General features: G+C 39.6%; 1 protein-coding gene across 1 annotated transcript in view; it reads left to right on the top strand.

Annotated features, from left to right (window-relative positions):
- The window catches only part of LOC115433988 (ankyrin-3-like), a 104,622-nt gene that overhangs the window by 29,596 nt on the left and 59,947 nt on the right, over positions 1-15,079 (top strand). The window contains 6 exon segments of the mRNA XM_030155620.1: positions 6,676-6,777; positions 6,975-7,073; positions 10,549-10,647; positions 12,442-12,540; positions 13,978-14,163; positions 14,603-14,626. Coding sequence (XP_030011480.1) covers positions 6,676-6,777; positions 6,975-7,073; positions 10,549-10,647; positions 12,442-12,540; positions 13,978-14,163; positions 14,603-14,626 — 609 coding nt within the window.

Raw genomic sequence — 15,079 nt, 5'->3', positions numbered from 1 at the left:
GTCTCAGCTACTATGGTAAGTCAGGGTGCTCTTCATCATCCACATCATGCTTCCTTTTTGTAGGTGCTTTCTGGGGCAGGGGCCAGCTTCTGCGAGGCAGCAGGGATTTACTCTTGTTGACAGATAAAAAAGATAGCGACGGCGTTGGGAGGGAGAGAGGCAGCAGAGGGGATTTGGCGTGTGTCCTCTCTGCAGCGTGAAAGACTGCGAGACACTCAGCTTTGTTTGCTCACTGGAGAATCAGTAGACATCCTCGTTTCATCTTTTCCCCCCACCTTCCTGTTCACTTCCTCCTGTCCCACCATCCTTCTATATGTGAAGTGCAGGGCATCGATCAGACAGCGGAAGGAACGGTATCTGCCACCTGCAGGGATAGCATTTCTTGGTGGGCTTTGATTTTTTTTTTTTTGTGTGTCTTACCACCTGATCCAGTATCACCTTTACTCCAACTTGGATGGATTCCCATTGTGCTGCGATAAGGAGAGAGAGCTAACTGGATGACTAAATGATGAGATGAATGGGTGGATGTTTGGCTGCCTGGTCGGCCAAGCATCCAACCATTCATCTGAGCCTCTAGCTCATGTTTCACTCCTCCACATACAGGAGAGAAAGTAACAGGGGAAGATACACTATAGATGGAACATGGCTGTGGAAGAGGGTGCTGTCTTTCTAACTCAAGTGAGTGGTTTCCTTATCTGTGTGTTTTTGGTGATATCAAATTTGAGAAAAATACAAAGTTGTGACATGTAAAATATAGAGATATCAGTCGGAAGTTGGCTGATTTTCAAGAAACTGGACAATCTAGGCTGTATTGCATGTGGTTTTATGGGGATATGGAAAGATCTGCTGCAACAGGATGTTTCAGGTCTGAGACATTTTCCGGCATGGTGTACTTTTTATTGAGATGAAAACAAGCCACTTGGTCATATTTATGGTTTGCTCTGTAATTCACTACTGCTGTTCCCTCATTGAAGTACTCTTACTGTCCTCAGCTGAGCTCTGAGAGAACTCAAAGAGGTATAAGAACAGAAACACATACTCAAACTGTTAGTAGATAAGCTGGTTTCTGATACTCATACTGTCACAAGAGAATTTTCTTGGGAATGACATTTTATTTTAGTCTTTTTTTTTTAAATTATCATCCTCCTATTTTCACTCGTTTGCCCATTTATTCATTTGCTCATTCATTTACTCTTGCTTACTCACTTTGTCATTCCCACTCTTGGATAATAGGAGGCATGGCCATGTCAAGAGTTGAGTTGGAACAATACTCAGGACTCACAACATTAACATACAACAGAATATCAACATGGAAGTACTGCAGCTGATGTACCATACATGGATCAATGAAATCTGAGGAGACTCTAAAACATCATGTTATAGATTATCATTCATTGGCTGCCAATAACATGTGTTGCGGTAATCCTTAGTAAAGCTTTAACAATGATTTTTCTGATATGGTGACAGTGAAATGGGGACATTAATTCATCAATGGATTTGCTATATTTAGTGAGAAGGGTAGAAACCAGGAGTGTACAAATGAATATGCAGGGCTGGGGCTGGTGGGTTTAGGGACAGTTTAGTGATGAGAAAAAGGGGTGTGTTGTGGGTGAGGTGATGTTCTCTGGCACCAGTGGGTGTTGTGGCCAGCAGCTTGATGCCTCTGGCTTTGTGGGCATAGAGCTCTGTGTGTTTTGTGCTGTCAGGAGAGAGGGGGATAAACTAAAACAATACACCCGCTTCTGGTCCGTCTCTTCTCTTACAAGCTCGCTCAGTTCATTGAGAAGCCAAAGCAGTGACATCAACATACTCTGCATGTCTGTATTTGCATGTATATAATGTGCAGTACTGTATATATTTGTAACAGCGTCTGCATATGTGTCAAGGAGTTCACTAATGTGTGCTGGCATGTTTGTGTCAGTGTGTCTCCTCTTGTATCTGGAATACAGAGTGTGGTGAGGAGTGGTTTGTCATACAGTTAGTGCAGCATGCCAAACTGACATCATCTGTGTCTGGTGGGCAGAGAATATTTCAACTAAATATCCTCCATCAGTCCAGACTTTCTCTGCTGTGATGCCATGAAAAATGTGCCAAATGCAACTTCAGTAGAAATCAAAACACAAGCAGTCCAAGTCAACATGACACTCTCCACTTAGAGTGATGGATAAAATACTCTAAAGATGTGAAATATCCAAAAGACAAGTTCACATATAAGTTCATGAGTGCACCTTTCCCAGTAATACTGAAGAAATACCTAAAGATTTGCACCAAACTCATCTTTAAGGTGGATGAATGCAGTTTATATAGATTTCTTCAGTAATAACTGGTGTTGTAATGCTGACAGTAATGAGTAAAAATTTAAATCTTAATATTTATTCAGTACTATGACATCACAAATGAAGTCATTTTGTATACTGAACCAACATAATCCAAGAAAGTGTTAAATTCCAGGACACACACTAGGGTTTTAGTTTCTGTCAATTTTATAGTGTATGGTCTGCAGATGCATTTTATGGCGATTAGAGCTGAGTTTGTTGACTGATTCATTTTACAGCTAGTTGCCTTGAAATTAGCTGCCTTTTGACTTTTGTGAAACTGTTATGCGGAGTGAATCCTGTAATTCTCGGCTTTTCCAGTTATCATTTGTGTGTCAGATTTCTCTCTCTTCCCCCTCTCTCTCTCTCTAACATTAGATTAATGCTTTCCTTCAGGCTTAACCTAGTCTTTAATGGCCCCATTTTCTTTGAACCCCTGGTCTGTGCAGGCTTAATGATATTTCTCTTACTAATCTCTGGCCTCGTCCTGCGTAATGCTTCATTCACAAAGACTTCAAGATCCCTCATGTTGGACATAGATGGGATGCAGGATGGAGGGTGGGGCATGTTGGTCACTGGTTGTCACTGCAGGCATTAAAGGATAAACTGATGAATAGTGACTACTTAATCTGTTGGCACTTATACTTTGGTAGAAGGAGCAGCAAAAAAGAAAACTACATAATATTCACAAGATGAATTGAAAGTGGAGCCTGTCGGAGTTTAGTGTTAACCGTCATTTTTGGATATGTAGTATATAATATCTGTTCATCTTGTAATAATATTTAATCACCCTCAGACATATACACACTGTGCAACTTCGATATCAGAGGTTTTAGAGAAAGGTCAAGCATGTGGTGACATTCAACAAAGCCCGAGAGATGTGAGCCCTCAATGGTATGTTACACAGAGCATGTGGCACACTGAGGGCACTTACGTAACGGACAAGACAACTGTTGGGTTGTTTACAATATGCAGACGTACACACACACACACACACACACACACACACACACACACACACACACACATGCTGGACAGAAATTGTATCATCTGGGTAGATTTTAATAATTGATGAAACTAGAAACAGTGGACATGTTCTGAGCAAAATGATAAAAGTTACAAATTGGAATGAACAGTCACTCTGGTTGTCTTTATATCAGTTGAAGTCAAGAGCATTAGGAGTTTCTGTACAGTGCAAATGCAAACATGAATTTAACCAATGTGTCTGATTTCTTCTTGGAGCATTTCACTGCAGTGAGGAAAGCCAACATGAAATAAAATCAGGGTATTAGCATTTTCTCTTGTGCAGTGTTTTATGTATGATGACAAATGAGCAAATGGAAACAAAATAATAAAAAATAAAGATAAAAAATAAATAAATAAATAAAGTGGGATGATCAGTAGATTATAAAATGCTTATTCAGATGTGCATGAAGTGTCTTGCAGAATAGTTTTGATATCACAGAGATGTTTTGATTCCTGTGGATTGTAAAACCATGTGGATGCCATGTACTGTCCTACGACGTAGACAACCTGCAGAAGACAGCAGGAATATCAAAGGAAAGTTGCAGGGAGTACTCAGTGACAGTGTTGAGGTGGAACAGGATGAGGACACCGGTCCTGATGGCTGGGTTTAGACTGGCTCTGAGCCAAAACTCTATGACAGGTCACTATGAAGGATGGGGATTTCTTAATGCAAAACACACTCAAGACTACCAAAGGGAACCTTGGGTCTTAAAGTATGCTGTCTGACAAATAAGGAGATGATACAATCATTATAAAAGGGATATTGTTTTCTGTAATAGTTCAATATGACATTGCCATAGTGGAAATCTTGAAACGGCAAACATTTGGGGGGAAAGGTGTCATAGAATATATGTTCCAAGAACTTACTTAGTGTGTTTCATTTTATCTTTGGCCCTATGCATGATTTACAATAAGTTATACTGTAGTGTATTATTTTGCAGTTATTTGTTGTTGTTACATTGCTGTTGTAAAGTATTGTTACAGTCAGTTTATATATTTCAACCATTTCAGATTTATCCAAATAGTCATTTTGAAATCACCAGTGTTTGTCTATTCTATTCTATTCTATTCTATTCTATTCTATTCTATTCTATTCTATTCTATTCTATTCTCAATCACAGTATCCGTCTATACAATTATGCATTATAAGTGCATAAATCTACAATTTGAACACCCACTATGTGTTGACATTTCTTAATCGGTAACATTGAATAGCTGTGAATATGCTGTGTAAAACATGCACAATAAAAACCACTACACTAATTTTTTAATTTGAGTTTTTTGCTTTTTAGAGTGGCCAAATTATTTCTGTTAGAATGCAGAAAATATTCATATTACAATGATGAGCAGTGTGTATTTTTCTTAATAACCACGCAAACAGATTAAAATGACAAATTGTCCATAATATATATTTTTCCTCAAATCATGGGACCGTAATCTTCAACTTCCCTGTGTTTCTAAAACTTAGTAAAATGAGGAAACAGGACATATAGGCCACTGTTTGGGAAGTTTTCACAGTCAGTGTCCCAATTCACTGTAGAACAGCAGTACCACAGTGTTCTTCAGTTTTATCAAAATTAATGAGTCTTTTGCAGGTGCTGCCAGCATCTTGATTGCTTAAAACAGCATCTGTCTAGGTGTCTCATATGACTTTTAAAGTGATTCCCAAGCTTTAACTTCCATATTTTTAAAGTTTTTACACCTTCTGTGTCTATGTCTATTGTATTAGTATTTATTTGGCTGTAGCACACTTAACTGAGGATTTGTGCCTGTGAAAGTCTGTTGTATCACAACATTCCTTAATGCTACAAGAACAGAAACACTGTTGTTGATCAAACTGTCCTCATGGGGTTAGGGGTATGGATGTGGGCTGGGGGGTGCACAGATATGAGTCGCAGATTAATGGTCTCTTGTAATCAGGAAATGACTTCTGGTTTCCATTCAGCTCCACTTCATCTGCTGCCGTTATTAAGTACATCTACATACAAACACTCACACTCACAAATACTTTACTCAGTTTTTTTAGAGTCTATCTGTGGAAAAATCTGATGGTGGATGTCTTTTGGCTTTGGGTCAGATCCCTCTGTGTTTGTCCGAGTTATTTCTGGAATAGCGTGGTGGTGGGGGAGGCAAAGACAGAACAATGTTGGATAGCTGCTCGCACTGTTTAGCCCCGCTGAGTTTATCCTAAGTGGCTCTGGACACAAGGCTAAATTTAGCAGGTCTGGGCATTTGATAATTCAAGGGAATTTGGTTTTTGATCCTCTATTATGAGGCAGCGTATCACAGCTTCTCTCCCTCCTGCTTTAAGTAGCACCAGTGCTGAGTTTTACAAAATGCTCTTTGTGGAGCTGCTGCTGCAAAGAAGGGAGACAAAATGTGCAGAGTTTGCGATGTGTCAGTTCATGTCAAACTTTCTGTCCTCAGAGCCGACATGAACCTAGAAAATACACACAAATCCTGACATTCTTCTGTCTGTCTACCTCTCTCTCACTGGCTTTTTTTTTCTTTTCTCCCATCTTTACTGCTATCTCAACCCCTCCCTTTCTCCTCCTCTCACAGACGCGCACACACACACACATGCACATCACATTTGTTACAGGGGCAAAAACATGCTTGCCTCATCATTTTATTTTGGTGTGCAAAGCCCTATTTCTGTTGTGAAATAAAGGACAGCCAAGCAGTATAAAGGATGCTCTGCTGCTCGTAGCACAGCGACAAAGACTCATAAGTGTTTTACTGCTTCAAGCAGAAGAGGTTTCCATGGTAGATCAGAGTTCTCCGTAGCAGCAGTGAAGACCACCCGCTCACTGATCTTTCCACCTTTGGGAACCGGAGACATTAGGATTTGACAAAACGGTGCTTTGGGATGTACCAGAGGATGGAGGATGACGTGAATTGGATTTTCTCATGGATTAGCTTTTTGCAGTGTTTTAGTGATGTCCTGCACAGAGCCGGAAGGGAAATGTTTGTAACAGGACATTGGACCCAGTGAATGTGTGGATATTTACTTTGTCTTTGATTCAATTAAGATGCTTTTTGGCTGCCTGAGAAACTATGACAGAGTTCTACCTGGTATAGTAATTTAATTTATTGAACTTACTATTATTTATAAAATGTGCTTTATGTGCTTTCCTGTATTCAATTCATAATCTCTCTCCCTCTCTCTCCCTCTCTCTTCCTCTCTCTCTTGTCTCTGTCACTCTGTCTTAATGTGTTTATGTCTCTAACTTTCTTTCTCTCTCTCCCTCTCTCTTCCTCTCTCTCTTGTCTCTGTCACTCTGTCTTAATGTGTTTATGTCTCTAACATTCTTTCACTCTCCTCTCTCTCCAGTCTGACAGTAATGCCAGTTACCTGCGAGCTGCCCGGGCGGGAAACCTAGAAAAAGTCCTTGACTACCTCAAGTCTGGGGTTGAGATTAACATATGTAATCAGGTAAGATATGTGACATTCTTTATGCTGAATTACACAAAAAAAAAAAAAAAAATCAGGTTGATTGGAAGTGTTTGCAGGTATTCCTGCTTAACTAAAGAACCTGGGAAGCTTGCTAGCCTAACACTTTGAAGCAGGATTTCACTTCAAAGCAGGAGGTGAGGTGCATGAGCTAACTCCTGTATATTCTCCTTTCTCAGAATGGTCTGAATGCTCTTCATTTAGCCTCCAAGGAGGGGCATGTAGAGGTTGTTGCTGAGCTGCTGAAGCTTGGTGCCACTGTGGATGCAGCCACAAAGGTAAGACCGCCCGTCACCTGCTGTATCACAACGCAGCTCATGTGCAAAAGGACTATATTTGGATATAGCACTAAACATGGCTGCACTGTAACTGCATACATCTACTTAAGTGTACTAAAAAGGCACTGCCTTTGTTAGGATTTAATATTCATTAAAAAATTTATACCGCCTGTGTGTACAAGTGTTAGGAGCACTCAATGTAATACCGTATGAATGAAGTAAAAATAAATACTTAGATCACATTTTCAACTCTAAAATGTGTTTAAAAATAAAAGAAATAACCAGAAGTACAAGAAAAGCAAAGTAGTAACAACAGCGATGTCAAATTTTAGCTTTGTTATGTACTTAATGATATGATATGATAAACATGCATTTGGGAGGGGTGTGTTCTTTGAAGCTCTTTTTTTCTATTGCTTGAAGCAACTGAGTGAAAGAGTTACTGAAAACATTATCCAAATTCAAGCCTGTAAGGTTTTTACTCCTATTTAGTCATCTTGTTCCGCCTCTGCCACAGGGCATATACCTCATGCTTGCATAAATACGAAACACAATGAAATATTCAAGATCAAGGGGAAAATCTCCCCAATTAAAGCCTTTGCTGTGACCCTGAGGATGCTCAGGGATTAGTGTGAGATCTTGGGAATTCTGTTTCTGCGCCTTAACACCCGTTGTCTGCAGCTGTTGGAGACAGTAATGGGGGAAGGATACCAAAATTTGGTGAAGCTTTGCATTTGGGGTGTTGAAACATAACACTATAATAATATGGTGTTCTGGTTATAGTACATTTAGACGACAGGCTTTATACTCAGCATCTGTGTGACAAAATGTTTACTTTTGATGTTGGAAGTTTCTATGTTTGTACCATGTGGGTGTGCATTGAAAGATGTGATTGACAGCTTGCTGTCTTGCCAAGTCAGATTTTCAGAGGGTCTATTTATTGAACAACATACTTCCCCTAACACGCAGCTCAACTCCTGTTAAAAAGTTAAGCCAACATTTTGATTTGTTATTTTGTGATGTTTAACACTACTTAAACATAGTACTATGACCTGTTACTGCAACATAACATAACCATAACTAACAAACTGGCTAACGTTAGCCTTAATTCAGCATTGAATTACACCTATATGGTCTATCAGCTAGCATGCTATTAGTGTAATGATACAGTATGTGGAGTTATGAAACACTACTATATGCTGTAAGTATCTAAAATTACTTGGTGGTGTTTAACATAACATTTCCTTGTTATTCGTCTAGCTATTCTTTTAGTGTTAGTGTGGTGAGTTTCACTCTTCACACTTTCCCAGCTCCGAATAAGTCCACTCCTAGCAAAAAAAAACAAAACAAAAACAAGATGGCACTAACTAAAATCACAGACATTAAAGAAAAACATTTCCATCTCCTCTTGGTGGCTGTCTGCAGCATAGGCAATAAATACAGAGCCAAAGTCCTATCCTTTGTGGAAAAAAATATGAGCGGTGGTCAGTGGGGAGAGACAAATAAGATTTTGATCCAATTCAAAAACAATTATTTCAGCCAAAAAGTCACGGTTCTTGGTATAGATCTAGTTTTTTGTTAAATAGAATACATTTGTTAAATTGGACTGCATTCCTCATTGCACTTGATTTAACATCACCAAAATAACCACTCCTCACAAGTGAGGGTATAAAGTATTGAGAGATTTGAAAATCACTATGACTTTTGGATGTAGTCGTTATATTTATGTATTTTCACAGTCTGATTCAACAGTTCAACAGTTTTAGCACAAACTGCAACTCTCTTGACTTGTACAATTCTCTTTTAAATTGAGAAACATACTGTATATAAATGATGACATAATAGAAACACAATTAAAAAATGACTTGTCTCCTTTCACTACAATACATTTTCACTCAAAGATAGGTTCTATGGAGACAACCAGAAGAAGCAGAACTTTGGCTCTCTATATAATACTCCAATACATTTTTAAAATGGTGATCAGTCTTTTCAGTCAAATTTTAGGGCATTACTGTCAGTGCAAGATATTTGTAGTAAGTTATTTGGGTGATTGACACCTATAATGACCAATTGCGGGTCTAACCTATCACATGGGCAACCAGAGACCTATTTGGCAGGTGACTGGAGGATGGACATCACATCCCTACGTCTCTGCTGCATAAACTCTGGCTCCAAATTGCATCACAGAGGCAACACAACAGCTCCCATAACCTTAAGAGTTTAGCTTTATGTTTGCACAGTTCAAAGAAACTGAATTACAGTGTCCAGTGGTAATATACAGTTTATCAAAATACACTCACAGTCAATGAAAACTCTGAGACCATATTTTTCAACATAATTTTTATTTTGAAACCCTAAACTGGAATTTTTTCATATGAATCATTTGTTTAGGATATTGGCATACAGAAACAAAAATCTAAAGTTTCAAGAATAATTTCAAAACAAAAACTTAACAAAAGAAAATGGCACCTGCCAAACACAAAGTCACAACAGTAGCGGTCCTGGTCAGGAGTTGTTACTCTCTCTCGCCCTGGACGCGGTCTATCGTCAACAGAGCCTGTCATGTTGTGGGGTTCAACCAGGTTTCTGATTTTGGGTTGAGAACAGCCCATGCATAGGCCTGGCTATATCACTGGAGCTCAAACCGACCCCCACCATACCCAGTGCCCGGAGACGTTGTTCACGTGATAGACGTGGCATGATGCCATTCACTGGACTAACAATGGTGGCCTTTTTTGGGCCTTTATATAGGCCTTCAAAACCAATCCTCAAATTGTGCAGATACCCACTGAGTATTGCTCAATGTGTATTTGGTCCACCTTTGCAAAGAGACCAACCCATGTGCAATGAACTGTGACAACATGACAACTCATTATTATCTCAGCTACCTGAGCACTGAGTCATCAATAAATCCACAATGAATAATTACAACCCCCCTACAAGTAGAAATATGCGTACATTTCTACCTCAAAGTTTCTGTTGACTGTCAGTATACTAATATCAAAGCTAAACACAACCCACTGAATGACATCATGTTTGTTGCATCCCTGATGTAGGAATGTAACATTACAGTCACCCTTTGTCTGCCTTTTCCTTAATCAACCAAAGTTAAAACCTGTTTTACCTGTCCTCCCTTGTGCAACATCACTTGGAGTATCACATGGCCTAGAGGCAGGATTCAGAAGGACCTGCATAGTCCTGTATATAAAGCCTCTAGGAGTTTTATTTATGGCTGAGCTCACATGGGGCATCGGAAGCGACACATAGTTGGCAGTGCAGGCAGGGGGATGCCAGAGCTGGAACACCAACAGTACAAAAGTAAGGGTGGTGGTGAGTGTGTGTGTGTGGGGGGGTGTTCACTGACATGGATTTATACAGGCTCGCACACAAACACTGAAACACGCACATATACACAATGTGGTGGGACAGGTGGGCCAGAGCTTAACACACATTCCTTTGGTTGTTCCATCTAATCCAGAAAGGAAACACTGCTCTGCATATAGCCTCGCTGGCTGGCCAAGCGGAAGTCGTCAAGGAGCTGGTCACCAATGGAGCCAATGTCAACGCACAATCTCAGGTGAGGCATTTTTAGCATGCACATACACACACACACACGCAATGTCAAAACAGTAATGAGATCTTGAGGGTCTATAAGTATGACCTGAAACTCCTTACATTTAATTGCACATCTCATATGCACTCAGTTGTTTGGATGATACTGTATCATCAAACCACCACTTTGACTTTGCAGGAATCACTCAGCTGAAAGATCCTCACACACAGTCTGGCATCAGGCCAACTAGGCCTCTGCCTCTCAAAGGAAACTGCTGTCCTTGCATTTTGCATTTAACTCTATCAGATGAAGGTGACAGAAAGGGTTTCGGAATGTCTTTCTTTCTTTTTCACCCTGCTCAATGATCAAGCCATCAAATTAAAATGTAGCTTTACGTCAACTGCATTTACAAGCTTCACCTTAACATTTCATTTTATTTGGTCAATAACACAGCAACATCTGTCCCTTTTAAAGAGCTCCACCGGTCATGTTATAAGGCCTAATAAAAGCACACTTTAAATATGCATGGAATAATAATTTGCATTTGATTTGTTTCCTGCAGAACTGTTAATCTCTTCTGCCACCTTCCACCATAATTCCCTGCAGAATAAACCTTCACAGTAGTTCGTAATTGGTTGTAAAGGATTTGTGACATCACATATCGTGCTCCTATGCCTGCCACTTCCATGACAGAGAAAAAAAAAAAGTCTGTCCCAGCAGATATAAAAGCAAACTAAGGCTATGTTCAGACAGCAGGTCTTAATGCACAATTCAGATTTTTTGGGGAAATTTGATTTTTTTTGTGTGCTTGTTTATATTACACATTAAATGCGACTTCTATCAGTTTTGAGTTTGAACTGAATGTGACCTTGAAGTGACCCAAATGCGCAAAAGAGGTGACCACGCAGGCACGCACTGTGTTTACGAAAGTAAATATGTTTTTCCTGTCGCTTCCCCCCCTGGGATGCAGAATTGTGACGTTTTTCGCATTTCAATGACGTAAAGGTTGGATAAATGCAACCTGGCCGCTCAGACTGAAGTCGCATTGCAAAATTGATTGATTGGATACATATTGATTGGTATCCTAAAAGTGATTTTGATTTAAATGTAGGCGAGGCATCTATAAGCATTTAGCTTCTGCCTAAGCCTGTTCAGTCTCAACAGAATTCACAGTCGGTTGACTTAAAAAAACCTCATTGATTGTATGTTTTGTATTATGAAAGATGACTGAATAAACTTAAACCATAAACCGTTAAAATATCAGATATGTATAGGATTGACGACCACATGTGAAAATGGCCTTGGTTGGACTTGAAAAAATCAGATTTGTGCTGTTCAAACTGTCTTTAACAGATTGGATACAGGTCACATATGGGAAAAAATCAAATTTGGGCCACATTTGCCTGCAGTCAGAATGTAGCCTAAGTGCAGCTATCACTCTGTACAGTGACACTTAAGTATAACAGTGAATTAACATGAAAATAAAATTCATTTTGAGTGAAATGACACTTTTAATTTGCATAAAATTAATAATAGAATAAGATGGCATTGCTTAATTTTATAAGTGTTGTCTTTTTTGGATATTATACTGAATGTTTCAACTTTTTTTCTTCATTAGAACTGTAACACAATGAGCGAATAAAAGGGAAACAAAATATGTTGTTTTCAGAGATGTTTATGAAAAGTACCAAAAACAAGGCTACATTCTGTAGTGTATTTTTCTATTTTCAGCACAGATTGAAAACATGTTGTCATACCAGATCCTCTGTTAACACACATTTATTGTTCATGCATGTGTGTTTTTCATCACTTGCACAGAATGGCTTCACACCTCTGTACATGGCAGCCCAGGAGAATCACCTGGAAGTCGTACGGTTCCTTCTGGAGAACAGTGCCAGCCAGAGTATGGCCACAGAGGTACTGTACACGGGGCTGTGTCTCTGCTTGTGTTGGTCTGTGTGTGTGTGTGTGTGTGTGTGTGCACATATGTGTATGTGTATCATATGTATGTGTATCAGTCCTGTGTCCACCTGTCTATAATAATACCATTACATGTCTTCATGCATTTTCTCTGCCTCAGTCATGTGTGGTCTTAACATCTGTTGTACTAACCGCCTTCATCTCCTCCCCTTCTCTATTCCCACCCCCTCCTCTTTTTTATCCTCCCACCCTTCTCACTCTACACCTGTGTATCTCTGACCATCTCTCTGTATCTTGTCTGTATTTTCATGTCTTCATCTTAACCTCTCTGTCTCACATTCTCACTGCATCCACCTCTCTGTCTTTTAACCCTCCTCATCTGCCTGCCCCCACCCCTCCTCTCCCCACCACTCCCCTCCCCACCCCACCCCTCCCCCATCTCTTTATGAGGGACTAGGCAGAGCTTCATTGATTGGTAGTGTATGGTGGTGGAGTGACCTTGAGTGGGTCACTGATGAGGTCTGCTCCTCTCCATGCCTCTCCTCCATGGCTGCTGCTGCCATTACTGCTCTGATTTACGTTGCTCAGCCTGTGGAACACATACACACACATCTTGCCAGTCACTATACACACAAACGTGTAGAAATAAACACCTTAATAATGAAATTTCCAGATAGTCAGTGTTCAGTTTGCTGGTTTATGTCTGTCAGTTAATGAAACTATACAGCATGCTCTTTAGGACATGCTTACACATACACACAAAATGTGGTTGCACACACACACACATACGCACACAAAGAACTCTACATGCATGCAGTACTTGTGTGAACATTTTCACACCAGTTTAAGCACATATGAGCTTATAAATACCTCTGTGCATACAAATGTTCAGACATATGCAAGAATGCACTGTTATGATATAGAGTGTTCAGCTGAATTATAAATTATGTGCGTGGGAGAAAGACAAGAGCACTTTACACTCATTATGTAACATACATTAGTGTCCTATATAAAAGTGAGGTTTAGAAAAGTACATCAGCGACCTCTGTATCTGTTTCAGTTAGTGCTGAGTTACAATACACTAGCATTTGTATTATAAGTCGAATAATGGTTGTTAATTACCAATTACGCTGTTACTGAAATATTGAATTATTTATATTATTCTCAACATCTCAGACTTGCTTCAGACATCTTTCACTACGTTTACACATATACAGTTGTCTTACAAAAGGAGAAATCAGTGCTTTTTCTTTTCTGTTACGCTTGCCATAGTAGATTCCCTCAGAAAATGTAATATTTAGGTGATACATTTTTTACCATGCACATAACAATCTTCTGTTCAGTCACACTTACCATCTCGACTCATTTCCATCTCTGGTATAATATTACAGCTTCCATCCTGCCCCAGTGACTTTTCCCTCTATTCATATGCAGGATGGCTTCACACCTCTGGCGGTGGCCCTCCAGCAGGGCCATGACCAGGTGGTCTCCTTGCTACTGGAGAACGATACAAAGGGCAAGGTACGCTTGCCTGCCCTGCACATCGCCGCCCGCAAGGACGACACCAAGGCCGCGGCCCTGCTACTGCAAAACGACCACAATGCAGATGTGGAGTCCAAGGTGGGTGACGACGCTGATGTAGGCTAGTAGGCTTTGTTTTAAACTCATTTTATTTACGTTACTGTTTAGTACTTTATTTCATTATTGATGCTTTTGGTTTAATTTGAAAGTAATTGTTTGATCTGGCTTTTTTCTATTTCAATTACTTTTATTCTTTTTTTGATGCTTATTGGCAGATAGGTGAAAGGAGCTCAAGTGCATTCTTTGTCCATGTTTTTATATATTTAATCAAACTAACTGTTTTCAAAAACAGCAATTGCCATTTTGTAAGAGGAAAGGCAAGTAAAAGGCTTTGCATAATTTGATAATTTACTCTGGTTTGCTTTGAGCTCCTTATTTCCTCTCTCTGCTCCCCCACTCCAAAGTAGTGGAGGCCTACTTTTTTCTATTTTTTTGCTCACTAATTGCCCATTTTCTCCTCTCTTGGCTGACTCTGTAGATGATGGTGAATAGAACAACAGAGGTACACCTCTACTATGTACACTATCTAGTCTCTTCATTGCAGCTCATAAAAACACAAAACAAAAAATCAGTGCCCCTGTTTAATTGCAGTAGTGTCTCTGCAGCCCTGTCTCACTTCCCTTTTATCATATTAACACAGTCTTGTCTTACTCCTCTCCATTGCTTCATTCATGTAGTGGATACCTGTTATCATAGAGAAAGTCAGTAATGATGCATGTTTCCCTAATACTGATGTAGTATATTCTGGGACTAGAGGCTTGGGTATCAAGGTTTCCTTGATTTAATGGTTTCATGGTTTCCAAAGCTTAACCTTCAGCTGACTTTTCTGACAAATTCTTTGTGACTGTAGACAAAATGTTGTCCTAGTCTTTTCTGATACAGTCCTTCCATGAAACTGATTAACATGATAACCAGTGTTAGCATGAGAAGTGGTTATCATTCATTGAATAGCAAC

This window comes from Sphaeramia orbicularis, chromosome 15 (assembly GCF_902148855.1).
Source record: "Sphaeramia orbicularis chromosome 15, fSphaOr1.1, whole genome shotgun sequence".
NCBI lineage: Eukaryota > Metazoa > Chordata > Actinopteri > Kurtiformes > Apogonidae > Sphaeramia > Sphaeramia orbicularis.
This window is presented reverse-complemented; position numbering and strand designations above follow the sequence as displayed.